The sequence below is a fragment of the Macaca thibetana genome, chromosome 19 (genome assembly GCF_024542745.1).
Source record: "Macaca thibetana thibetana isolate TM-01 chromosome 19, ASM2454274v1, whole genome shotgun sequence".
Classification (NCBI taxonomy): Eukaryota; Metazoa; Chordata; class Mammalia; order Primates; family Cercopithecidae; genus Macaca; species Macaca thibetana.
The window spans coordinates 30,914,051-30,938,221 of NC_065596.1; the positions used below are offsets into that span (position 1 = coordinate 30,914,051).

General features: G+C 48.4%; 1 protein-coding gene and 1 long non-coding RNA gene across 3 annotated transcripts in view; one reads left to right on the forward strand and one right to left on the reverse strand.

Annotated features, from left to right (window-relative positions):
• LOC126943152 (uncharacterized) overlaps positions 1–24,171 on the forward strand; it is a 31,693-nt gene that overhangs the window by 2,724 nt on the left and 4,798 nt on the right. Inside the window, exons 2-3 of the long non-coding RNA XR_007721706.1 lie at positions 18,049–18,166; positions 22,125–22,210. This is a non-coding gene — a long non-coding RNA (uncharacterized LOC126943152). The remainder of the gene's footprint in view (positions 1–18,048; positions 18,167–22,124; positions 22,211–24,171) is intronic.
• LOC126943114 (napsin-A-like) lies at positions 123–13,610 on the reverse strand. Of its 2 annotated transcripts, none has more exons than XM_050771528.1 (9): positions 13,437–13,610; positions 4,152–4,293; positions 3,943–4,066; positions 3,636–3,754; positions 3,125–3,324; positions 1,364–1,486; positions 1,127–1,271; positions 625–723; positions 123–419 (listed from the first exon to the last, which is right to left on the reverse strand). In XM_050771528.1, the coding sequence occupies exons 1-9, from the start codon at positions 13,514–13,516 to the stop codon at positions 186–188; spliced, it is 1,266 nt and encodes a 421-aa protein (XP_050627485.1). In that variant the 5' UTR covers positions 13,517–13,610; the 3' UTR covers positions 123–185. The 2 variants fall into 2 exon arrangements, with proteins under 2 accessions (XP_050627485.1, XP_050627484.1); XM_050771527.1 differs by lacking the exon at positions 13,437–13,610 and adding an exon at positions 9,878–10,473.

Here is a 24,171-nt window from a genome sequence, read left to right on the forward strand (position 1 = left end):
TGCGCCCCGGAGAAAAGGAGTGATACCCTTCGCCTCCCTGTCTTCCTCAACTCCGTGCGTCCATGCACAAAGTTTTCTCTTCAAAAAGTACGCTCTGAAAAGAAGCAACCTAGGCAGGTTCGTTCAAGGGAAATACTGGGTTTTTACTGAGTAGCGTTAGGCCTGCTACCCGTTGCGCATACGCATCACCTGGGCGTCACCCGCTGCGCAGTCTCGCGCCTTCCCAGGTCCGCTTGGCGAGAGCGAGGGCGAGCGCGCGCCAGGCCCACTCGTGCGCCGCTCTTCATGTCCCCGCGGTCGAAGACGGCCACATACGCCCCCAAGAAAACGTCGCCGAGGATCCACACAGGTACTGGAGGCAAAGCGATGTCCAAGGCCCGGAAGCCGGACAAGCAGAGGCGGACGTCACCCTGAGCAAACTGCAAGGCGACAAGATGGCAACTGGGTGTCCAGGCGGCTGGAACCACCATTTCCCTGGGAGTCCGTGCTCTCTCTGCCCCCAGCCCCGGGGACAAGAAATGTTTCTGTGGCCCCTTCCAGCCCTAGTGATGTCTAACTCCCAGCTCCACCCTCCCAACTCCAGCCATATTACATCACTGTGGCGTCATTGTGACGGACACCTACCTGGATGACGTAATCCTGGGCCGTGAGGTTAAACCAGACCCCCCCAATGAGGAGTGAGACTGTGGGGAGCTTTGGGATTTCTGAGCACCGGATGGTGTACTGGGAGAGAAGGGGAACAAGTGAAGACGGGAGATTCCTGCTCTGCTCAAATCCTGACCGTGGCTCCCCAGTGCCATGGGGTAATGTTCATATTGAGCACCTGGGTATTCAGCGTCCTGTGTGGACAGCCCTGTTGCCTAGGCTTCTCTCATCTAGCCCCAAACAAAACTGCATTATCATCTCCCCCCACCCCCACTTCACCATCCACTGAGCCACTTAGCATAGACACTTGGGAAGTATCTTTGCATCCTCCCACCACTCTCCAGCATGTCACTTAAGAATCCCAGTCCCCTCTGTCCTGGATATGCTCTAGCTACCTGCTTCCCATCCTCAGGCCCCAGTGTTCGCCATCGAATTGCCATCATCTTCCCCAGGACACACCCACCAGAGACTGGTACCTCACCTCCCCAGCCAGCAAGGGGATTCCCCCAATGGCTTCATGCAGGGCCCGGATCTCCTCAGTGGGTCCTATGATGACAGGTGTGCCTGTGTCCAGAATGGCAGCACAGCCCCGGGCACAGAGAGTCAGCCCTGAGCCCACCGACACACTGAGGGGGAAGGAGGCAGTCATTAGAGGCAGGGACCTAGGAGTGCAGTCCCCCAGCCTCCAGCTCCAGACTCAGGAGACCAAGTCCCTCACCGCTCCATGTGGATCTGCCAGTAGGCGGGGACTGTGACTGGCACGAAGGTGAGGGGTGGGATGTAGTGTGCCGGGTCTGAGCCCCCCAGGACCAGCTCTCCTCCATCAGCCACTTCAGAGTCCCTGCAGGAGCAGAGTGTAGAGGTCAGTGTCACCGGCCCTCCCCTGCCAGCCCTAGGAATGGCCAGGGATGGGACTTCCTGCCACTTGGGTCATTTTTGGGGTTATAACTGGGGCAGTGGAATGCAGACAGGGCCTAGATGTTGGGACTGGAAACAAGAAATGAAGGGAAATGGCACTTTTCTTGACGGAAGTTAGGACTTTAGGACGATGGGTACTTCCTGAAGTGGAGAGGAGACTTCTTCGTTTGGCTGTAGAAGGTAGAGGTTCTGGGGGAAATTCCTGAGCTGAATATAGTAACCAAGCAGACCAGTGGAGTCTCAGAATTGGCTCGAAGGTGTGACTTGTGCAGGGGTGGGGTGGCTTCCTGGGAAGGTGCAGAGACTTTCTGAATTGCCTGTTGTGGTATCTAGAAAGGTGTTAGACTTCCTGAGCTGGCTGAAAGTGATGGGAATGGGGCTGGAAACTTCCCGGAAGAGGTAGGTGAATGGGATCTACCAAGAGGTGGGTGGAATTTCTTGAGTGGGTTGGATGTCAGGGTAACTGAGTGGGCATTGGACTGTGTGTGATGGGCCCTGGGAGGGAAAATGAAGACTTCTCAGATGGTGGGTGGAACTTCTGAGCATAAGATTGACCTTCCTACCAGGTAGGTGGGGCTTTGTGAATTCAATCAGGCATTTCCTGACTTCTGGTCGGTGTTATCAAATGGGATTTGAGCTTTATGGTGAAGGGAAGTTTCCTGAATATTTGGTTGGGTGGAGCATAGAATTTCCTAGTTTGATTTTGAAATCATGTTGAAACTGAACACATGTTGAACTGATGGTGAGTTTCTTTAGTATCTTAAGTTGTCACTTAAGCTCTGGGACTTATGAATAGGGTTGAGGTGTTTCTTTTTTTTTTTTTTTTTTTTGAGACGGAGTCTCTCTCTGTCGCCCAGGCTGGAGTGCAGTGGCCGCATCTCAGCTCACTGCAAGCTCCGCCTCCCTGGTCTACGCCATTCTCCTGCCTCAGCCTCCCGAGTAGCTGGGACTACAGGCGCCCGCCACCTCACCCGGCTAGTTTTTTGTATTTTTTAGTAGAGACGGGGTTTCACCGTATTAGCCAGGATGGTCTCGATCTCCTGACCTTGTGATCCGCCCGTCTCGGCCTCCCAAAGTGCTGGGATTACAGGCTTGAGCCACCGCGCCCGGCCCTGAGGTGTTTCTTCTGTTAGGTAGGTGACTACTGCCTGAATGAAGGTTGGGATTATTATTATTATTTTTTTAGACAGAATCTCTCTCTCTCACCCAGACTGGAGAGCAGTGGTGCGATCTTGGCTTACTGCAACCTCCACCTCCCCGATATAAGCAATTCTCCTGCCTCAGCCTCTCAAGTAGCTGGGATTACAGGCATGTGCCACCACACCCAGCTAATTTTTATATTTTTAGTAGAGACAGGGTTTCGCCATGTTAGCCAGTCTGGTCTGGAACTCCTGACTTCAGGTGATCAATCTGCCTTGGCCTCCCTAGGTGCTGGGATTACAGGCATCAGCCACCATGCCTGAACTGGGACTTTTTTTTATGGAGCAAGAGACTTCCTGAAGGAGGGCCTCACTTCCTTCTGGGGAATAGGAGTCATAGATAGGTGCACCCTCCCCAGTACCTGTTGAGGTAAAAGGAGAAGACAGGCTTATCCAGTAGCCCCTGCTCCACCAGTACATCCAGCGGGGGCGGAACTCCTTCCACAGCCAGAATGGGAAAACCGAGGCCCAATATCCCATCAGGGCGAGAAATAGTGAAGACCAGGCTGGATTCCCACAGAGCTTCCCCGAAAATCACGGATGCACCCTTGATTCCACCAATCTAGGGGTAGATTGAGATGTGACCAGTTACTTTTAGGAGGACAATAACCGCCTGTCCTGAGGTCTCCCAAACCAAAGCATTAATCCCAGGTCTGGGGACATCTGGACCCAATTCCCCGACTGCTTAGCAGACTTTGCCTCTGGACTTGACAGAATTCTTATCCCTTCACCCAGGAGCCCCTCCCCCTCCTTGAGAAGCCCCATCCATTGGCTCAGGAAGCCCCTCCACCTCAAGCACCCCCCTAAGCCAGATGATCTTAGACAACGGGGTTCTCCCAGGCTCGAGGCTTCCTGGAGTCAAAGGCCACTCACAGTCAGCTTGTCCTCACTCAGGATTCCATCTACCCGCCCAGTTCCATATTGAATGGCAAACTTGGTCCCATTGGGCTGGAAGGAGCTGGAGGCATTGGGATTGAAGCGGTGGTGGAACCCTAGGTCAGAAGTCAGAGAGGGTCACTTTGGGAGGGGAGCTTTCCAAATGCCTTCTGCCCCTTTAACCTTCTGACCTTTGAGGGTGTCAGAAAAGAAGAGTTCCTCAAAAACCTGTGGGAAGCTGAGGTCCAGCCCCGCCTTCTCCCTTCACCCCCACTCAGCCTTATTCTCCCACATAGAAGCTCACAGCAGGGCACACTGAAGAAGTGGCATCTCCTGGTCCTGTTCTGGTTATTGCAGAAGCCAGTGTCAAAGACGACAGTGAAGTTTTGTGGAGGCGTTCCCAGCCCAATTTCCCCAAAATACTGGGCCTGATGAGGCAAAAGAGGAGACAGAGTCAGTGAAGAGTTTGGCTTGAGGGCACAGGGGTGGGGGCTGTGTAGGGCTGTGACTCACATCCAGGAATTTGGAGAGAGGTACCAAGGCAGGCTTGTCCCCAGGAGATGGGGCCCCCAACGTGGGGAGCTTTGCTGGTTTTCCCCATCCCCTCAATAGGTTCAAGGTCCTGAGTCCAGGGTGGACTCTACGAAGGGGGATCCTGTAGAGTAAGAAGATGATGAGAATTAGGAAGCTGCCCTTCCTGGAGACCCTCTAAAATAGACTTACCCAAATGGAATATGATGACAGATTCAACATCTCCAAGGGCTACAATAGGAGTCATTACCAGAAACCCTAGCACAGATACCATGATGACAAATATCCCCAAAGACTTTACAGGGACCCAGAATTTCATCTGTAGGAGATCCTTGGATGAGTGCACAAAGGTGTGTTTACGAGGCTGTGCCTAATTTTGGAAACTGGAGACAGACCAATGATGAACTGCCTTTGCAAAAACTATAAATGAGAAAATTAGGACAGTGAAAGAGATCCGATCTAAACAACCGCCATCTTGCCTTTAACTTCCAAACTACCCTTGGTCGTTCCTGGGCTTGGGCCAAGCTAACTTTAGGAGACAGTTTATAGTTTAAATGATAATAGTCCATCCCCTAGGCCGGGCGCGGTGGCTCAAGCCTGTAATCCCAGCACTTTGGGAGGCCCGAGACGGGCGGATCACGAGGTCAGGAGATCAAGACCATCCTGGCTAACACGGTGAAACCCTGTCTCTACTAAAAAATACAAAAAAAAAAACTAGCCGGGCGAGGTGGCAGGCGCCTGTAGTCCCAGCTACTCGGGAGGCTGAGGCAGGAGAATGGCGTAAACTTGGGCGGCGGAGCTTGCAGTGAGCTGAGATCCGGCCACTGCACTCCAGCTTGGGCGACAGAGCGAGACTCCGTCTCAAAAAAAAAAAAAAAAAAAAAAAAAATAGTCCATCCCCAAACCTAAACCACCTTTGTAAAGCTAATGAAGTACCACCAGGATAGGAGGATGAGAGGAGCATTAAATTCTGCTAAGGTGCAGACATAAATGATTACCAGTCATTATTCCAGAGGTCAAAATATTTGCAACTTCCCCAATTACTCCTGCAGATTACATCAGTATTGTAGAACCTAAGACTGGTCTTTTGAGACTAAAGGTTTTTGCATTTCTGATGATGCCACCCAGACCTGCCAACCAGTCCTGTGGCTCCAGCCAGAAGCAGACTATTTTCCGGGCCCGTATGAATGATTACCTCCCTGACCAATCAGCAGCATCCATTCCCAGGCCTGACAAACTATCCTTGAAAAACCCCAGCCTCCAAATGTTAAGGGAGGCTAATTTGTTGTTTTTGTTTTGTTTTTTATGAGATGGAGTCTCACTCTGCCACCCAGGCTGGAGTACACTGGCGTGATCTCAGCTCACTGCAACCTCCGCCCCCTGGGTTCAAGTGATTCTCTTCCCTCAGCCTTCTAAGTAGCTGGGATTACAGGCAGCCACCACTATACCCGGCTAGTTTTTTTTTGTTTTGTTTTTTTGTTTTTTTTTTTTGAGACGGAGTCTCGCTCTGTCGCCCAGGCTGGAGTGCAGTGGCCGGATCTCAGCTCACTGCAAGCTCCGCCTTCCGGGTTTACGCCATTCTCCTGCCTCAGCCTCCCGAGTAGCTGGGACTACAGGCGTCCGCCACCTCGCCCGGCTAGTTTTTTGTATTTTTTTTAGTAGAGACGGGGTTTCACCGTGTTAGCCAGGATGATCTCGATCTCCTGACCTCATGATCCGCCCGTCTCGGCCTCCCAAAGTGCTGGGATTACAGGCTTGAGCCACCGCGCCCGGCCTATACCCGGCTAGTTTTTATATTTGTAGTAGAGACGGGGTTTCATCATGTTGGCCAGCTGGTCTTGAACTCCTAACCTCAGGTGATCCACCAGCCTCGGCCTCCCAAAGTGCTAGAATTACAGGCGTGAGCCACCATGCCCACCTCTGATTTGAATAATAATAAAACTCTGGTCTCCTGTTCAGCCGATGACTCGGCATGAATTAAACTCTTTCTCTATTGCCATTTTCCCTTCTTGATAAATTGGCGGTATCTGGACAGCAGGCAAAAAGAACCAGCTGGGCAGTTACAACGGCCAACAATGGGCACAGCTTAGTTCTGCTTTGGAGCATACATAGAATGGAACTCCATTCGACCGCGAAGAAGGAGGAAGTAGCTGTCTATACCAGTCATTCTCAAACTTTAGCATGACCCCAAATCACCTACAGCAGTGGTGTTGGGCAAATCTTTGTGTAGCAGCTTTGCAGGCCTGCGGTCTCTGTTGTAACTATTCAACTCTGCCAAGATAGCATGAAAGCGGCTGCAGACAACAGACAATGCAGAAATGAATGTGCATGCTGACTCCATTTTTTTTTTAGAGTCAGGGTCTCACTCTGTTGCCCAGGCTGGAGAGCAGTGGCACAATCATGGCTCACTGCAGTCTCAAACTCCCAGGCTCGAAGATCATCTTGCCTCAGCCTGCCAAGTAGCTGGGACCACAGGCCTATGCCACCACATCCAGCTAATTTTTTTCAGTTTTTGTAGAGATAAGCTCTTGCTAAGTTGCCCAGGCTGCTCTCAAGTTCTTGGCCCCAAGCAATTCTCCTGCCTCGGCCTCCCCAAATTTTGGGGTTACAGGCATGAGCCACTACATCTGGCCTAGGTTCCCTTAAGCTTATTTGTAAAAGGGAAATAGCAGGCAGGATTTGACCCTCAGGCTCAGTGTCTGACAAGCCCAGACTCAGAGGGCTAGTTCAAATTCAGATCTCTTAATTTTTAAGTAGATCTGGGATGGGGCTTGAGAATTTGCATTTCTAACAAGTTCCTGGGCCATGCTAATGCTATTGGTCTTGAGACAACATTCTGAGACTCACTGTTCTTTGCATTGACTTCGAAAATGTCCATGATATATTAGGTTTGCAAAGCAGATTAATGGGGAATGGTGAATTCGTTGAATCATACACCAGCAAGCTACATCTATACTCTCAGAGTCCTGGGAGAATTTCAGATTGTAAATCCTTACTTACTGAAAGATCTTACTGAGGTGGGAGGATTACTTGAGGCTAGGAGTTCATGACCAGTCTAGGAAACGTAGTAAGACCACCCATCTCTACAAAAAAAAAAAAAAAAAGAAAAAAAAAACTCTTAAAAAAAGCTGGTTAACAACAACATAATGTGCACTAATTTTTAAAATAAATTTTATATTTAATGATATTTTTGGAGAAAGAGATGGGGTCTCACTATGTTGGCCAGCTTGGTCTTGAACTCTTGGCCTCAAGCAATCCTCCAGGCCTCTGCTTTCCATAGTGCTAAGATTACAGGTGTGAGCCACCATGCCTGGCCTCATGCAGTAATTTTTTTTTTTTTTTTGAGACGGAGTCTTGCTCTGTCACCCAGGCTGGAGTGCAGTGGCATGATCTCGGCTCACTGCAAGCTACGCCTCCCGGGTTCACGCCATTCTCATGTCTCAGCCTCCTGAGCAGCTGGGACTATAGGCACCCACCACCACGCCCGGCTAATTTTTTCATATTTTTAGTAGAGTCGGGGTTTCACCATGTTAGCCAGGCTGGTCTCGATCTCCTGACCTCGTGATCCACCTGCCTCAGCCTCCCAAAGTGCTGGGATTACAGGCATGAGGCACCGCGCCCGGCCTGCAGTAATATTTCCGTACCCAATTTTAGTCACTCCTTGGAACATGACACCCTCACTCACACCTTTGCCCTCACCCCTCATGACTCAGTCTTTGAAAGGCACAAGAATGAGAAGTGGGGAAAACACTTTCTGGAAAATAGACCCCTCCCCCTGCCAAGAACTCTAAGGGGTAAGGAGAAGAGAAAAGGGGAAGGAAGAAATTGGGGAAGCATCAGTGGGGAAGCATCAGAGGTAAAGCCAAGAACTCTAAGGGGTAAGGAGAAGAGAAAAGGGGAAGGAAGAAATTGGGGAAGCATCAGAGGTAAAGCCAAGAACTCTAAGGGGTAAGGAGAAGAGAAAAGGGGAAGGAAGAAATTGGGGAAGCATCAGAGGTAAAGTAGGGGAGAACTTCTTGGGTGGGGTCCCCAAAACTGGACTTCTTTTTTTTTTCTTTTTGAGACAGGACCTCGCTGTGTTGCCCAGGCTAGAGTGCAGTGGGGTTCAAATGGCCCTCCCGTGCAGCCTCCCAAGTAGCTAAGACTACAGGCACCTGTCACCATGCCCAGCTGATTTTTTTTTTTCTGTAGAGACTACGGTCTCACTATGTTGCCCAGACTAGTCTTGAACTCCTAGCCTCAAGCAATTCTCCTGCCTTGGCTTCCCAAAGTGCTGAGATTGTAGTGGTGAGCCATTATGCTCAGACAAAAAATAGACTTATTGAGGCCTAAACAATTTGGAGGGTGTAAATGTGGGGGAGGCTTAGTTTAAATGTCACATGCCTTTGTCTCCAAGATAGAGGGAATATGTCACATGTCTGGAGACCCCCATACCTGGTCATCAGAGCTCGGAGTGGGATCTGCAGAGGCCTCCCAAAAAACATATCCAGAGAAGAAGGGGAGAGTTCCTCACTCAAGAGTCTCAGTGAAGGCCAGGCGCAGTGGCTCACGGCTGTAATCCCAGCCCTTTGGGAGACTGAGGCGGGCAGATCACGAGGTCAGGAGTTCAAGACCAGCCTGGCGAACCAATATGGTGAAACCCATCTCTACTAAAAATACAAAAATTAGCCAGGCATGGTGGCACGTACCTGTAATCCCAGCTACTTGGGAGGCTGAGGCAGGAGAATCGCTTGAACCAGGAGACGGAGGTTGCAGTGAGCCGAGACTACGCCACTGCACTCCAGCCTGGCAACAGAGTGAGAATCTGTCTCCAAAAAAAAAAAAAAAAAAAAAAAAAAAGTCTCAGTGTTGGAGGATCTTAAAAGGGCTCTGGGCTGGACATGGTAGTTCATATCTGTAATTCCAGCACTTTGGGAAGCTAAGGTGAGAGGATTGCTCGAGCCCAGGAAGTGGAGACCAGCCTGGAGAATATAGGGATACCCTCCTCTTTACAAAAACTTTGAAAAACTAGCTGGGCATGGTGACACATACCTGTAGTCCCAGCTACTTGGGAGGCTGAGGTGGGAGAATGGCTTAAGACCACAAGTTTGAGGCTGCAGCGAGCCATGATCTCACTACTGCACTCCAGCCTGGGTGACAGAGCAAGACCCAGTCTCAACAAATAAATAAATAAAAGGAAAAAAAAAATTTAAAAAGGGAGCTCTGAGCTGGGCGTGGTGGCTCATGCCTGTAACCCCCAGCACTTTGGGAGGCCAATGCCGGCAGATCACCTAAGGTCGGGAGTTCGAGACCAGCCTGACCAACATGCAGAAACCCCATCTGTACTAAAAATACAAAATTAGCCGGGGTGGTGGCACATGCCTGTAATCCCAGCTACTCAGGAGGCTGAGGCAGGAGAATCGCTTGAACCTGAGAGGTGGAGGTTGTGGTGAGCCAAGATCATGCCGTTGCACTCCAGCCTGGGCAACAAGAACAAATATCTCAAAAAAAAAAAAAAAAAAAAAAAAAAAGTGGTGGAGCTCTGATCTTAGGAGATGTCAGAGTGGAGTCCTCAGAGTGAAAGCCCACTTTAGAGATCTGGGAAGCCAAGAAGGGTCAAGATCCTGGGTGCCGCATTTGGGAATCTCTGAACCAGGAGCCCCAGACTTAAAGGGCAAAAAGCAGAGAATCCCTCCCAGGTTTGGGGGTGGCAAATGGGGTCACCATACCGAATCAGTGTGGCCCCAGCAGGCTCCACGTTCAGCAGAGGCAGCAGCAGCAGCAGAGGCAGCAGCCGTGGTGGAGACATCACTGGGGACCAGGGTGTGAACCCAGGCTTCCTAGTTTTCTCTCCCCTGTGACTCCACCCTGTTCATGCCCCACCTCCCGGTTTAGGAGGTGACCAAGACACAAGGTCTCTCAGCAGGTGACACAGGGGGACAAGGATTTTTTTGAAGATTTGTGCAGAGTATTTGCGTAGTGTCAGCAAAAGTTGTATTCTGTGTCCCTGGTGCTCCTCATTCCCTACTTGGGGGGTGGTGGTGGTGAGGTCTCCTCTGCCAGGACTGCCTCCCACCCTCCATCCTTTAGCCTCTGTCACTTTTACTTCTCACTTTCACATCACTTTTCTGCAACTTTTTAACCACAAGTGTTTCCTTGGCCAAGTGAGAGGGACCAGCAGGTATCTGTGAAGGGTCTAGGGAAGGGAGAGAGGAACTGGTTATAAGCCTACCCTCCCATATGAAGTGGGACTACCTGCATCTCAGGACCCAGACTCTTATTATTTTATTTGTAGATGAAGTATGTTTCTTGTAAGCAACAAAACATTGGGTCTTCTTTTTCATCCATTCATCCATTCTGTATCTTTTTATTCGAGAGTTTAGTCCATTTACATTCAATGTTGTCCTTGATAAGGACATCCTCCTGCCATTTTGTTATTTGTTTTCTGGTTGTTTGTGGTATTCTCTTCTTTCTGTCCTTCTTTGCTGTTATTTATTTATTTATTTATTTATTTATTTATTTATTTATTTTTGAGACAGAATCTCGTTCTGTTGCCCAGGCTGGAGTGCCCTGGTGCAATCTCGGCTCACTGCAACCTCTGCCTCCTGGATTCAAGTGATTCTCGTGTGTCAGCCTCCCAAGTAGCTGGGACTACAGGTATGTGCCAGCACACCTGGCTGATTTATGTATTTTTAATAGAGATTTGGTTTCATCATGTTGGCCATACTGATCTCAAACTCCTGGCTTCAAGTGATCCACCCGCCTCAGCCTCCCAGAGTGCTGGGATTATACACGTGAGCCACCACACCTGGCCTCTGTTTTCCTTTTAGAGAAGGTAATTTTCCCTGGTCATATGATTTAATTTTTTTTTTTTTTTTTTTTTTTTTTTTTTGAGACAGAGTCTCACTCTGTTACCCAGGCTGGAGTGCAGTGGCATGATCTCAGCTCACTGCAAGCTGTGTCCTCCCAGGTTCATGCCATTCTCATGTCTCAGCCTCCTGAGCAGCTGGGACTATAGGCACCCACCACCACGCCCGGCTAATTTTTTCTTATTTTTAGTAGAGTCGGGGTTTCACCATGTTAGCCAGGCTGGTCTCGATCTCCTGACCTCGTGATCCACCCGCCTCAGCCTCCCAAAGTGCTGGGATTACAGGCATGAGCCACCGTGCCCGGCCTGCGGTAATATTTCTGTACCCAATTTTAGTCACTCCTTGGAACATGACACCCTCACTCACACCTTTGCCCTCACCCCTCATGACTCAGTCTTTGAAAGGCACAAGAATGAGAAGTGGGGAAAACACTTTCTGGAAAATAGACCCCTCCCCCTGCCAAGAACTCTAAGGGGTAAGGAGAAGAGAAAAGGGGAAGGAAGAAATTGGGGAAGCATCAGTGGGGAAGCATCAGAGGTAAAGCCAAGAACTCTAAGGGGTAAGGAGAAGAGAAAAGGGGAAGGGAGAAATTGGGGAAGCATCAGAGGTAAAGCCAAGAACTCTAAGGGGTAAGGAGAAAAGAAAAGGGGAAGGAAGAAATTGGGGAAGCATCAGAGGTAAAGTAGGGGAGAACTTCTTGGGTGGGTAAAGTAGGGGAGAACTTCTTGGGTGGGGTCCCCAAAACTGGACTTCTTTTTTTTTTTTTTTTTTGAGACAGGACCTCGCTGTGTTACCCAGGCTAGAGTGCAGTGGGGTTCAAATGGCCCTCTCGTGCAGCCTCCCAAGTAGCTAAGACTACAGGCACCTGTCACCATGCCCAGCTGATTTTTTTTTTTTTTTCTGTAGAGACTAGGGTCTCACCATGTTGCCCAGACTAGTCTTGAACTCCTAGCTTCAGGCAATTCTCCTGCCTTGGCTTCCCAAAGTGCTGAGATTGTAGTGGTGAGCTATTGTGCTCAGACAAAAAATAGACTTATTGAGGCCTAAACAATTTGGAGGGTGTAAATGTGGGGGAGGCTTAGTTTAAATGTCACATGCCTTTGTCTCCAAGATGGAGGGAATGTGTCACATGTCTGGAGACCCCCATACCTGGTCATCAGAGCTCGGAGTGGGATCTGCAGAGGCCTCCCAAAAAACATATCCAGAGAAGAAGGGGAGAGTTCCTCACTCAAGAGTCTCAGCGAAGGCCAGGCGCAGTGGCTCACGGCTGTAATCCCAGCACTTTGGGAGGCTGCTGAGGCGGGCAGATCACAAGGTCAGGAGTTCAAGACTAGCCTGGCCAGCATGGTGAAACCCCATCTCTACTAAAAATACAAAAATTAGCCAGGCATGGTGGCACGTGCCTGTAATCCCAGCTACTTAGGAGGCTGAGGCAGGAAAATCACTTGAACCAGGAGGTGGAGGTTGCAGTGAGCCGAGACTACGCCACTGCACTCCAGCCTGGCAACAGAGTGAGACTGTCTCAAAAAAAAAAAAAAAAAAAAAGTCTGTCAGTGTTGGAGGATCTTAAAAGGGCTCTGGGCTGGACATGGTAGTTCATGTCTGTAATTCCAGCACTTTGGGAAGCTAAGGTGAGAGGATTGCTCGAGCCCAGGAGGTGGAGACCAGCCTAGAAAACATAGGGATACCCTCCTCTTTATAAAGACTTTCAAAAACTAGCTGGGCATGGTGACACATACCTGTAGTCCCAGCTACTTGGGAGGCTGAGGTGGGAGAATGGCTTAAGACCACAAGTTTGAGGCTGCAGTGAGCCATGATCTCACTACTGCACTCCAGCCTGGGTGACAGAGCAAGACCCAATCTCAACAAATAAATAAATAAAAGGAAAAAAAAATTTAAAAAGGGAGCTCTGAGCCGGGTGTGGTGGCTCATGCCTGTAACCCCCAGCACTTTGGGAGGCCAACGCAGGCAGATCACCTAAGGTCGGGAGTTCGAGACCAGCCTGACCAACATGGAGAAACCCCATCTCTACTAAAAATACAAAATTAGCCGGGGTGGTGGCACATGCCTGTAATCCCAGCTACTCGGGAGGCTGAGGCAGGAGAATCACTTGAACCTGGGAGGTGGAGGTTGTGGTGAGCCAAGATCATGCCATTGCACTCCAGCCTGGGCAACAAGAACAAAACTCTGTCTCAAAAAAAAAAAAAAAACAAAAAAACAGTGGGGGAGCTCTGATCTTAGGAGATGTCAGAGTGGAGTCCTCAGAGTGAAAGCCCACTTTAGAGATCTGGGAAGCCAAGAAGAGTCAAGGATCCTGGGTGCCAGGTTTGGGAATCACTGAACCAGGAGCCCCAGACTTAAAGGGCAAAAAGCAGAGAATCCCTCCCAGGTTTGGGGGTGGCAAATGGGGTCACCATACCGAATCAGTGTGGCCCCAGCAGGCTCCACGTTCAGCAGAGGCAGCAGCAGCAGCAGAGGCAGCAGCCGTGGTGGAGACATCACTGGGGACCAGGGTGTGAACCCAGGCTTCCTAGTTTTCTCTCCCCTGTGACTCCACCCTGTTCATGCCCCACCTCCCGGTTTAGGAGGTGACCAAGACATGAGGTCTCTCAGCAGGTGACACAGGGGGACAAGGATGTTTTTTGAAGATTTCTGCAGAGTATTTGTGTAGTGTCAACAAAAGTTGTATCCTGTGTCCCTGGTGCTCCTCATTCCCTACTTGGGGGGGTGGTGGTGGTGAGGTCTCCTCTGCTAGGACTGCCTCCCACCCTCCATCCTTTAGCCTCTGTCACTTTTGCTTCTCACGTTCACATCACTTTTCTGCAACTTTTTAACCACAAGTGTTTCCTTGGCTAAGTGAGAGGGACCAGCAGGTGTCTGTGAAGGGTCTAGGGAAGGGAGAGAGGAACTGGTTATAAGCCTACCCTCCCATATGAAGTGGGACTGCCTGCATCTCAGGACCCAGACTTTATTATTTTATTTGTAGATGAAGTATGTTTCTTGTAAGCAACAAAACATTGGGTCTTCTTTTTCATCCATTCATCCATTCTATATCTTTTTATTCGAGAGTTTAGTCCATTTACATTTAATGTTGTCCTTGATAAGGACATCCTCCTGCCATTTTGTTATTTGTTTTCTGGTTCTTTTGTTGTATTCTCTTCTTTCTGTCCTTCTTTGCTGTTATTTATTTATTTATTTATTTATTTATTTATTTTTGAGACAGAATCTCGTTCTGTTGCCCAGGCTGGAGTGCCCTGGTGCAATCTCGGCTCACTGCAACCTCTGCCTCCTAGATTCAAGTGATTCTCGTGCGTCAGCCTCCCAAGTAGCTGGGACTACAGGTATGTGCCAGCACACCTGGCTGATTTATGTATTTTTAATAGAGATTTGGTTTCATCATGTTGGCCATACTGATCTCAAACTCCTGGCTTCAAGTGATCCACCTGCCTCAGCCTCCCAGAGTGCTGGGATTATACACGTGAGCCACCACACCTGGCCTCTGTTTTCCTTTTAGAGAAGGTAATTTTCCCTGGTCATATGATTTAATTTTTTCTTTTTTTTTTTTTTTTTTTTTTTTTTTTTTTGAGACAGAGTCTCACTCTGTTACCCAGGCTGGAGTGCAGTGGCATGATCTCGGCTCACTGCAAGCTGTGTCCTCCCAGGTTCATGCCATTCTCATGTCTCAGCCTCCTGAGCAGCTGGGACTATAGGCACCCACCACCACGCCCGGCTAATTTTTTCATATTTTTAGTAGAGTCGTGGTTTCACCATGTTAGCCAGGCTGGTCTCGATCTCCTGACCTCGTGATCCACCCGCCTCAGCCTCCCAAAGTGCTGGGATTACAGGCGTGAGCCACCGTGCCCGGCCTGCGGTAATATTTCTGTACCCAATTTTAGTCACTCCTTGGAACATGACACCCTCACTCACACCTTTGCCCTCACCCCTCGTGACTCAGTCTTTGAAAGGCACAAGAATGAGAAGTGGGGAAAACACTTTCTGGAAAATAGACCCCTCCCCCTGCCAAGAACTCTAAGGGGTAAGGAGAAGAGAAAAGGGGAAGGAAGAAATTGGGGAAGCATCAGTGGGGAAGCATCAGAGGTAAAGCCAAGAACTCTAAGGGGTAAGGAGAAGAGAAAAGGGGAAGGGAGAAATTGGGGAAGCATCAGAGGTAAAGTAGGGGAGAACCTGTTGGGTGGTGTCCCCAAAACTGGCTTTTTTTTTTTTTTTTTTTTTTTTTGAGACAGGACCTCGCTGTGTTGCCCAGGCTAGAGTGCAGTGGGGTTCAAATAGCCCTCCCGTACAGCCTCACAAGTAGCTAAGACTACAGGCACCTGTCACCATGCCCAGCTGATTTTTTTTTTTTTCTGTAGAGACTAGGGTCTCACCATGTTGCCCAGACTAGTCTTGAACTCCTAGCCTCAAGCAGTTCTCCTGCCTTGGCTTCCCAAAATGCTGAGATTGTAGTGGTGAGCCATTGTGCTCAGACAAAAAATAGACTTATTGAGGCCTAAACAATTTGGAGGGTGTAAATGTGGGGGAGGCTTAGTTTAAATGTCACATGCCTTTGTCTCCAAGATGGAGGGAATGTGTCACATGTCTGGAGACCCCCATACCTGGTCATCAGAGCTCGGAGTGGGATCTGCAGAGGCCTCCCAAAAAACATATCCAGAGAAGAAGGGGAGAGTTCCTCACTCAAGAGTCTCAGCGAAGGCCAGGCGCAGTGGCTCACGGCTGTAATCCCAGCACTTTAGGAGGCTGAGGCGGGCAGATCACAAGGTCAGGAGTTCAAGACCAGCCTGGCCAGCATGGTGAAACCCCATCTCTACTAAAAATACAAAAATTAGCCAGGCGTGGTGGCATGTGCCTGTAATCCCAGCTACTTGGGAGGCTGAGGCAGGAGAATCGCTTGAACCAGGAGACGGAGGTTGCAGTGAGCCGAGACTACGCCACTGCACTCCAGCCTGGCAACAGAGTGAGACTCTGTCTCACAAAAAAAAAAAAAAAGTCTCAGTGTTGGAGGATCTTAAAAGGGCTCTGGGCTGGATATGGTAGTTCATATCTGTAATTCCAGCACTTTGGGAAGCTAAGGTGAGAGGATTGCTCGAGCCCAGGAGGTGGAGACCAGCCTGGAGAATATAGGGATACCCTCCTCTTTACAAAAACTTTCAAAAACTAGCTGGGCCTGGTGACACATACCTGTAGTCCCAGCTACTTGGGAGGCTGAGGTGGGAGAATGGCTTAAGACCACAAGTTTGAGGCTGCAGCGAGCCATGATCTCACTACTGCACTCCAGCCTGGGTGACAGAGCAAGACCCAGTCTCAACAAATAAATAAATAAAAGGAAAAAAAATTTAAAAAGGGAGCTCTGAGCCAGGCCTGGTGGCTCATGCCTGTAACCCCCAGCACTTTGGGAGGCCAATGCGGGCAGATCACCTAAGGTCGGGAGTTCGAGACCAGCCTGACCAACATAGAGAAAACCCATCTCTACTAAAAATACAAAATTAGCCGGGGTGGTGGCACATGCCTGTAATCCCAGCTACTCAGGAGGCTGAGGCAGGAGAATCGCTTGAACCTGGAAGGTGGAGGTTGTGGTGAGCCAAGATCATGCCATTGCACTCCAGCCTGGGCAACAAGAACAAAACTCTATCTCAAAAAAAATAAATAAATAAAAATAAGTGGGGGAGCTCTGACCTTAGGAGACATCAGAGTGGAGTCCTCAGAGTGAAAGCCCACTTTAGAGATCTGGGAAGCCAAGAAAGAAGAGTGAAGCATCCTGGGTGCCAGGTTTGGGATTCACTGAACCAGGAGCCCCAGACTTAAAGGGCAAAAAGCAGAGAATCCTTCCCAGGTTTGGGGGTGGCAAATAGGGTCACCATACCGAATCAGTGTGGCCCCAGCAGGCTCCACATTCCGCAGAGGCAGCAGTAGCAGCAGAGGCAGCAGCAGCAGCAGAGTCAGCAGCAGCAGCAGGGGCAGCAGCAGCCGTGGTGGAGACATCACTGGGGACTAGGGTGTGAACCCAGGCTTCCTCGTTTTCTCTCCCCTGTGACTCCACCCTGTTCACGCCCCACCTCCCAGTTTAGGAGGTGACCAAGACACGAGGTCTCTCAGCAGGTGACACAGAGGGACAAGGATGTTTTTTAAAGATTTGTGCAGAGTATTTGTGTAGTGTCAACAAAAGTTGTATCCTGTGTCCCTGGTGCTCCTCAATCTCTACTTGGGGGGTGGTGGTGGTGAGGTCTCCTCTGGTAGGACTGCCTCCCACCCTCCATCCTTTAGCCTCTGTCACTTTTACTTATCACGTTCACATCACTTTTCTGCAACTTTTTTTTTTTTTTTTTTTTTGAGACGGAGTCTCGCTCTGTCGCCCAGGCTGGAGTGCAGTGGCCGGATCTCAGCTCACTGCAAGCTCCGCCTCCCGGGTTCACACCATTCTCCGGCCTCAGCCTCCCGAGTAGCTGGGACTACAGGCGCCCGCCACCTCGCCCGGCTAGTTTTTTGTATTTCTCAATAGAGACGGGGTTTCACCGTGTTAGCCAGGATGGTCTCGATCTCCCGACCTTGTGATCCGCCTGTCTCGGCCTCCCAAAGTGCTGGGATTACAGGCTTGAGCCACCGCGCCCGGCCTTTTCTGCAACTTTTTAACCACAGGTGTTTCCTTGGCCAAGTGAGAGGGACCAGCAGGTATCTGTGAAGGGTCTAGGGAAGGGAGAGAGGAACTGGTTATAAGCCTACCCTCCCATATGAAGTGGGACTACCTGCATCTCAGGACCCAGACTCTTATTATTTTATTTGTAGATGAAGTATGTTTCTTGTAAGCAACAAAACATTGGGTCTTCTTTTTCATCCATTCATCCATTCTATATCTTTTTATTCGAGAGTTTAGTCCATTTACATTCAATGTTGTCCTTGATAAGGACATCCTCCTGCCATTTTGTTATTTGTTTTCTGGTTGTTTTGTGGTATTCTCTTCTTTCTGTCCTTCTTTGCTGTTATTTATTTATTTATTTATTTATTTATTTTTGAGACAGAATCTCGTTCTGTTGCCCAGGCTGGAGTGCCCTGGTGTAATCTCGGCTCACTGCAACCTCTGCCTCCTGGATTCAAGTGATTCTCGTGCCTCAGCCTCCCGAGTAGCTGGGACTACAGGTACGTGCCAGCACACCTGGCTGATTTATGTATTTTTAATAGAGATTTGGTTTCATCATGTTGGCCATACTGATCTCAAACTCCTGACTTCAGGTGATCCACCCGCCTCAGCCTCCCAGAGTGCTGGGATTATACACATGAGCCACCACACCTGGCTTCTGTTTTCCTTTTAGAGAAGGTAATTTTTCCTGGTCATATGATTTTATTTTTTCCTTTTTTTTTTTTTTTTGTATTTGTTGTATGTTTTTTGATTTGAGGTTACCATGAGGCTTGCAAATACTGTCTTTTTTTTTTTTTTTGAGATGGAATCTGTTACCCAGGCTGGAGTTCAGTGGCTTTATCTCGGCTCACTGCAAGCTCCGCCTCCCGGGTTCATACCATTCTCCTGCCTCAGCCTCCAGAGTAGCTGGGACTACAGGAGTCCACCACCATGCCTGGCAATTTTTTTTTTTTTTTTTTTTTTTATTTTTAGTAGAGACAAGGTTTCACTATGTTAGCCAGGATGGCCTCGATCTGACCTTGTGATCTGCCTGCCTCAGCCTCCCAAAGTGCTGGGATTACAGGTGTGAGCCACCGCGTCCTGCCACAAATACTATCTTATAACCCATTATTTTAAGCTGACAACATAAACTTAACACTGTTTGCATAAACAAACCAACAAACAATAAGAAAATTAATAAAAACTCTACACCTTAACTTTGTCCCCAACTTTTTAACTTTTTGTTGTTTGTATTTATATCTTATTGTACTGTCTATGTCTTAAAGAGTTGTTGTAGTTATTATTTTTGATTGGTTCACCCTTTAGTTTTTCTACTTAAGAGTAGTTCATACACCATAGTTATACTGTTATAATACACCATGTTTTTCTGTGTGCTTACTATTAGCAGTGAGTTTTGTACCTTCAGATGATTTTTTTATCACTCATGAACATGCTTTTCTTTCTGACTGAAGTACTCCCTTTAGCATTTCTTGTAGGACAGATCTGGTGGTGATGAAATTCCTCAGCTTTGTTTGTTTTGGGAAAGTCTTTATTTCTCCTTCATGCTTGAAGGATATTTTCAGTGGATATGCTATTCTAGTGTAGCAGGACAAGCCATGGACAAAACCCCACAGACACTGAGATAGTGAAGGAAGTAGCTTTTAATCAGCTGGAAGCATTGGCAGACTAGCATCTTAAAATCCAAACTTGTTGACTGCACAATTTCTGTCCCTTTTAAGGACTCACAACACTAAAGATTTTACATGAAAGGACCGTGACTAATTGAGCAATCTAGGGGGTATGTGACAGGGGCTGCCTGCACCAGTAATCGGAGTGAAACAGAACAGAATGAGAAGTTTCACAATGTCCTTCCATACAATGTCTGGAATCTATGGATAACATCGGTTGCTAAGTCATGGGTCGAATTTTAACTGTCAGGCTAAAGTGAGGCAGGCCCAGGCCTGGTTTTGGGTCTGGTGCCTGGCGCCAGGCTGCCTGCCTTTGGTTTCACTTCCTTGTTTCTTCTTAAAACAGGTACTGAGTATAAAATAGTATAGAACAATATGGGGGGGGGTCTCTTTCTCTCTTCTCTCATTTCCTCCCTTTGAGACTCTCACTCATTTTATTAGTGGGAGTTCTCACTTTCATTTTTACTACTTATGTCTTCCTGTGCAATAGATTGATAGTGGTTCATATAATATGCTTGTGCTGAAGCACTCTGGTGAACTAAGGTAGCCATGAAGCTTTTCATCATTTGAAGAAGTACAGGTAGCAAACAAGGGAGTAGTAAGCAGGTTCCTATTACTATTATACCTCCTATTATAAGAGTTTTAAATCCTCCTATTGCTGGGAACCAATTTCCAAACATGGCCCCAGGATCAAATCCGTGCCACACTTGCACGGGCACATGTGCCAGTTTTGTTATATCTTTAATTACGTCTTCAACTACTTGCCCTTGATCATGTGTGTGTAGACAGCAATTAGTAAGGTTAAATTTTCCACAGACTCCTCCTTCAGCTGCCAGCAAGTAGTCGAGAGCTAGTCTATTTTGGTAGATAGCATTCCTCATCTAAGTCTCTTGCCAGGCAAGAAGAGTCAAGGCTTGACTGGTTTTATTAGTAATAAATTCTAGAACAGCTTGCAACTGTATGATTCGGTTGAGCATGTAGATGGGGGTCCGATATCCCTATGAGCTGTCTTGTGCCCAAGTGGTGGGCCCATAGTAGTGTATAATTCTTTCAGGGGGCCATTTGTCATCTTTCCAGTTACCTATGACTATGCTTCATTTCTTTGCGGGAAGCATAGACAGGGAATCCTAGGACTTTGCCTGTTTTTATGGGCAGTAGGAAGAAAGATGGTTTAATAGTGCCCATTACACAGCTACCTGTCCACTGATCAGGTAGCTTAGCATAGGCTCTATGTTCACATATCCAGTATAACCCGGTGGGGACAGATCAGTCCTGGTGGAATTCTGGGTGGGCCTAAACAGTCTGCAATTTTGGAAATTTACTGAATGGATCTTTTTTCTGTGTAATTGGAACTCCACCATGTAACTGTTTTTGTGGTACCATTATACAGTTTTTGTCCAAGACAACTAAGCTGTCATACAGGATGAGTGAATTGTTTTTCTTCTCTAGTTATGCAATATTGTCCAATAATTGAGGCTTTTAGAACCTAGAAATTGTCACGGTAGTTCTTTTGGGCCACTTAGGAATTCATCAGGAACTGGGTCTGTAGGAACTCATTCTCGGGTTCCCATGGCCATTGATCTCCTGTGATGGTTCCTCCACAAACATCACATGAGGCCGGGCGCGGTGGCTCAAGCCTGTAATCCCAGCACTTTGGGAGGCGGAGACGGGCGGATCACGAGGTCAGGAGATCGAGACCATCCTGGCTAACACGGTGAAACCCTGTCTCTACTAAAAAATACAAAAAACTAGCCGGGCGAGGTGGCGGGCGCCTGTAGTCCCAGCTACACAGGAGGCTGAGGCAGGAGAATGGCATAAACCCGGGAGGCGGAGCTTGCAGTGAGCTGAGATCGGGCCACTGCACTCCAGCCTGGGCAGCAGAGCGAGACTCCGTCTCAAAAAAAAAAAAAAAAAAAAAAAAAAAAAAAAAAAAAAAAAAACTCACATGAAGTGACTTTTAGAGACTGGGCTACATGCTTGGCTAATTGCAAAAACAAATTTCTAGTTTTTCCTGGAATTTCAGGTACTGGCACATTTAGTTCATCATAGAAAGTCTGAAATACTGGCTCTGGAGAGCATTTTCAAATCTCTCCTTTTATAAAAATGTTGACCTTACGGTCTAGTTCTTTTCCTTTTTTTTTTTTTTTTTTTGAGATGGAGTCTCGCTCTGCCGCCCAGGCTGGAGTGCAGTGGCCGGATCTCAGCTCACTGCAACCTCCGCCTCCCGGGTTTACGCCATTCTCCTGCCTCAGCCTCCCGAGTAGCTGGGACTACAGGCGCCCGGCACCTCACCCGGCTAGTTTTTTGTATTTTTTAGTAGAGACGGGGTTTCACCATGTTAGCCAGGATGGTCTCGATCTCCCGACCTTGTGATCCACCCGCCTCGGCCTCCCAAAGTGCTGGGATTACAGGCTTGAGCCACCGCGCCCGGCCGTTTTTTTTTTTTCCTAATTAAAAGAGCCACATCCTGCTCCTAACTTATTGCTATTAATGAAGGCACAAGCATGAGATTTTAAGATTATGCATCTGGGCACCCCTTTTCCTACTGTTCTGGCTAATACTTTACTTGTCTCATTTATGAGTCCCCACCAGTCTTCAGTCCTTAATCTTATTTCAAAAACTATGGAAATGGGAGGTTCAGAGGGGTCATAGCACACATCGGGCTGGTCACTTCCTGCATTACAGACTTTGTACTGAGTGTTATTATACAAACATGTTCCTTTTGGAATTCCTAGGCATTCATAATAACTATAGAACAAAAAGATTGTCTTAACTTGTTGTCCTACCTCAGTGACCTGATATATGCACTGAAGGCAGTCCTCTGCGTGGGAAGAAGCAGTGGAAGCTTTTACCACACAAGTCCATGTTATAAGGAAGGTAAGTCCCACGGCGATTTTCCTCATGCTTCGGCCGAGCGTAGACCAGTCACCTTCCGGGGGTGACTGGAGCAGGGCTTGTCATCCTCCTCAGGGTTACTTTGCGGGGATTGTCTAGGCTTGGTTTGGCTTCCCAGGTTCCAGTGGCTGCAGGCTTTATGCGGCTGTGGTGCATCCAGGCCGGAATTCCTTCTCTCTTCACAGCCGTGGGAGTGGTCAGGATAACCGTCTGGGGTCCCTTCCACCGTGGCCGTAAGGGAGCTGCGTTCCAGTCCTTGATCCACACACCATACGGTCACATGGAGAAAAAGGGTGAACTGGGGAGAATAAGCTGCCCTGGCACCTCTCATTTACCCAAGTTGAGATTGTCTGGGTAATTTTCCCCAAGGCCTGTAGTTGTTGCTGCAATTCAATTTCTTTTCTTTTCTTTTTGTTTTGTTTTGAGACAGAGTCTCCCTCTGTCACCCAGGCTGGAGTGCAGTGGCACGATCTCGGCTCACTGCAACCTCCGCCCCTCCAGGTTTTTAAGCAATTCTCTGCCTCAGCCTCTGGAGTAGCTGGGATTACAGGCGCGTGCCACCTCGCCCAGCTAATTTTTTTGTATTTTTAGTAGAGACGGGGTTTCACCATCTTGGCCAGGCTGGTCGCTGCAGTTCAATTTCACCCAACTCTTGGGGAGTACCCGGAAGTCCTCGCAGTATAGGAAGAGGCCTGTGATATAATATTTCATAAGGAGAGTATCCTGTTTTCTTAGAGGGGGTGCACCTAATTTTGAACAATACCATAGGAAGGGCCTGTATCCATTTTAATCCTGTCTCGTGACATACCTTCCTTAAACTATTTTTGATAGTGCAATTCATCCGCTCCACCTTTCCGGAACTCTGAGGTCAGTAGGCGGCATGTAGCTTCCAAGTGATTCCCAATACCTTTGCCATCCTCTGTACTAAGTCAGCCACAAATGCCAGCCCATTATCTGAGCCAATCCGCAGAGGCAGTCCAAACCTAGGGATGAGATCTCGAAGAAGCACACGGGTTACTTCATGAGCTTTTTCAGTTGGTGTTGGATAAGCCTCTACCCACCTAGAGTAAGTATACACTAGAACCAGCAAATGCTTGTTACCTCCACATTTGGGCATCTCTGTGAAGTCCACTTGAAGATCTCCCAAGGGAGCTGCTCCATCGGCTTGTATGCCAGGAGGCACAGAGGGGCCTTGCTTTGCATTGCGCTGTCAACGGGTAACGCATCGCTGCACTACTGTTTCAGCAAGAGCTGGCAAGTGTGAGATGTAGAAGTAGCAGCTTAACAGCTTTTCAAGTGACTCCTGGCCTAAATGGGTAGTTTCATGTACAGCCAGCACGACTGCGGCTCCTAGCAGCTGTGGCACAGCTATTCTCCCATCTGGTAACTTTATCCATCCTGCTTTTATTGTTTGTCCTCCCTCTGCCTGAAGAAAGTCCTTTTCCTCTTTAGAATGAGTAGGCACCAGATCAGGTATTTGAGGGAGTAGGGGGGCTGTGACTCATGCCCGGTAAGAAGGAGATACTGCTTTTCGTGACTCTGTGTCTGCTCGGGAGTTTCCTTGGCTCACCGAGGTGGAAACGTGCTGGTGTCCCCTGCAATGCATGACTGCCACCTTTTGGGGTTTCCATACTGCCTCTAATAATTGCACAATTTCTTGTTGATTTTTTATGTCCTTTCCCCCAGAATTTAACGGGGCTTTTTCTTTATATAATGCTCCATGTACTTGAAGGGTTCGAAAGGCATATCGAGAGTCAGTATAAATGTTTACAGTCTTACCTTCACTAAGTTCTAGGGCCCAAGTTAAAGCAATGAGCTCTGCCTTCTGGGCTGAAGTGCCGTGAGGCAATGGTTTGGCTTCAATAACATCATCCAAGGTTACCACCGCATATCCTGCACATCTTTCTCCTCGTGGATTGATGAAGCTACTCCCGTCCACGTAT

Bases quoted from the DNA above. Each gene is read 5' to 3' on its own strand.
- LOC126943114 (XM_050771528.1), bottom strand. From the start codon at position 13,516: ATGTCTCCACCACGGCTGCTGCCTCTGCTGCTGCTGCTGCCTCTGCTG. The intron at 4,067-4,151 runs GTGAGTCACAGC...TTGCCTCATCAG, and splicing joins CTCTCTCCAAATTCCTGGAT to GCCCAGTATTTTGGGGAAAT. The intron at 724-1,126 runs GTGAGGTACCAG...CTTCTCTCCCAG, and splicing joins TCCCCTTGCTGGCTGGGGAG to TACACCATCCGGTGCTCAGA.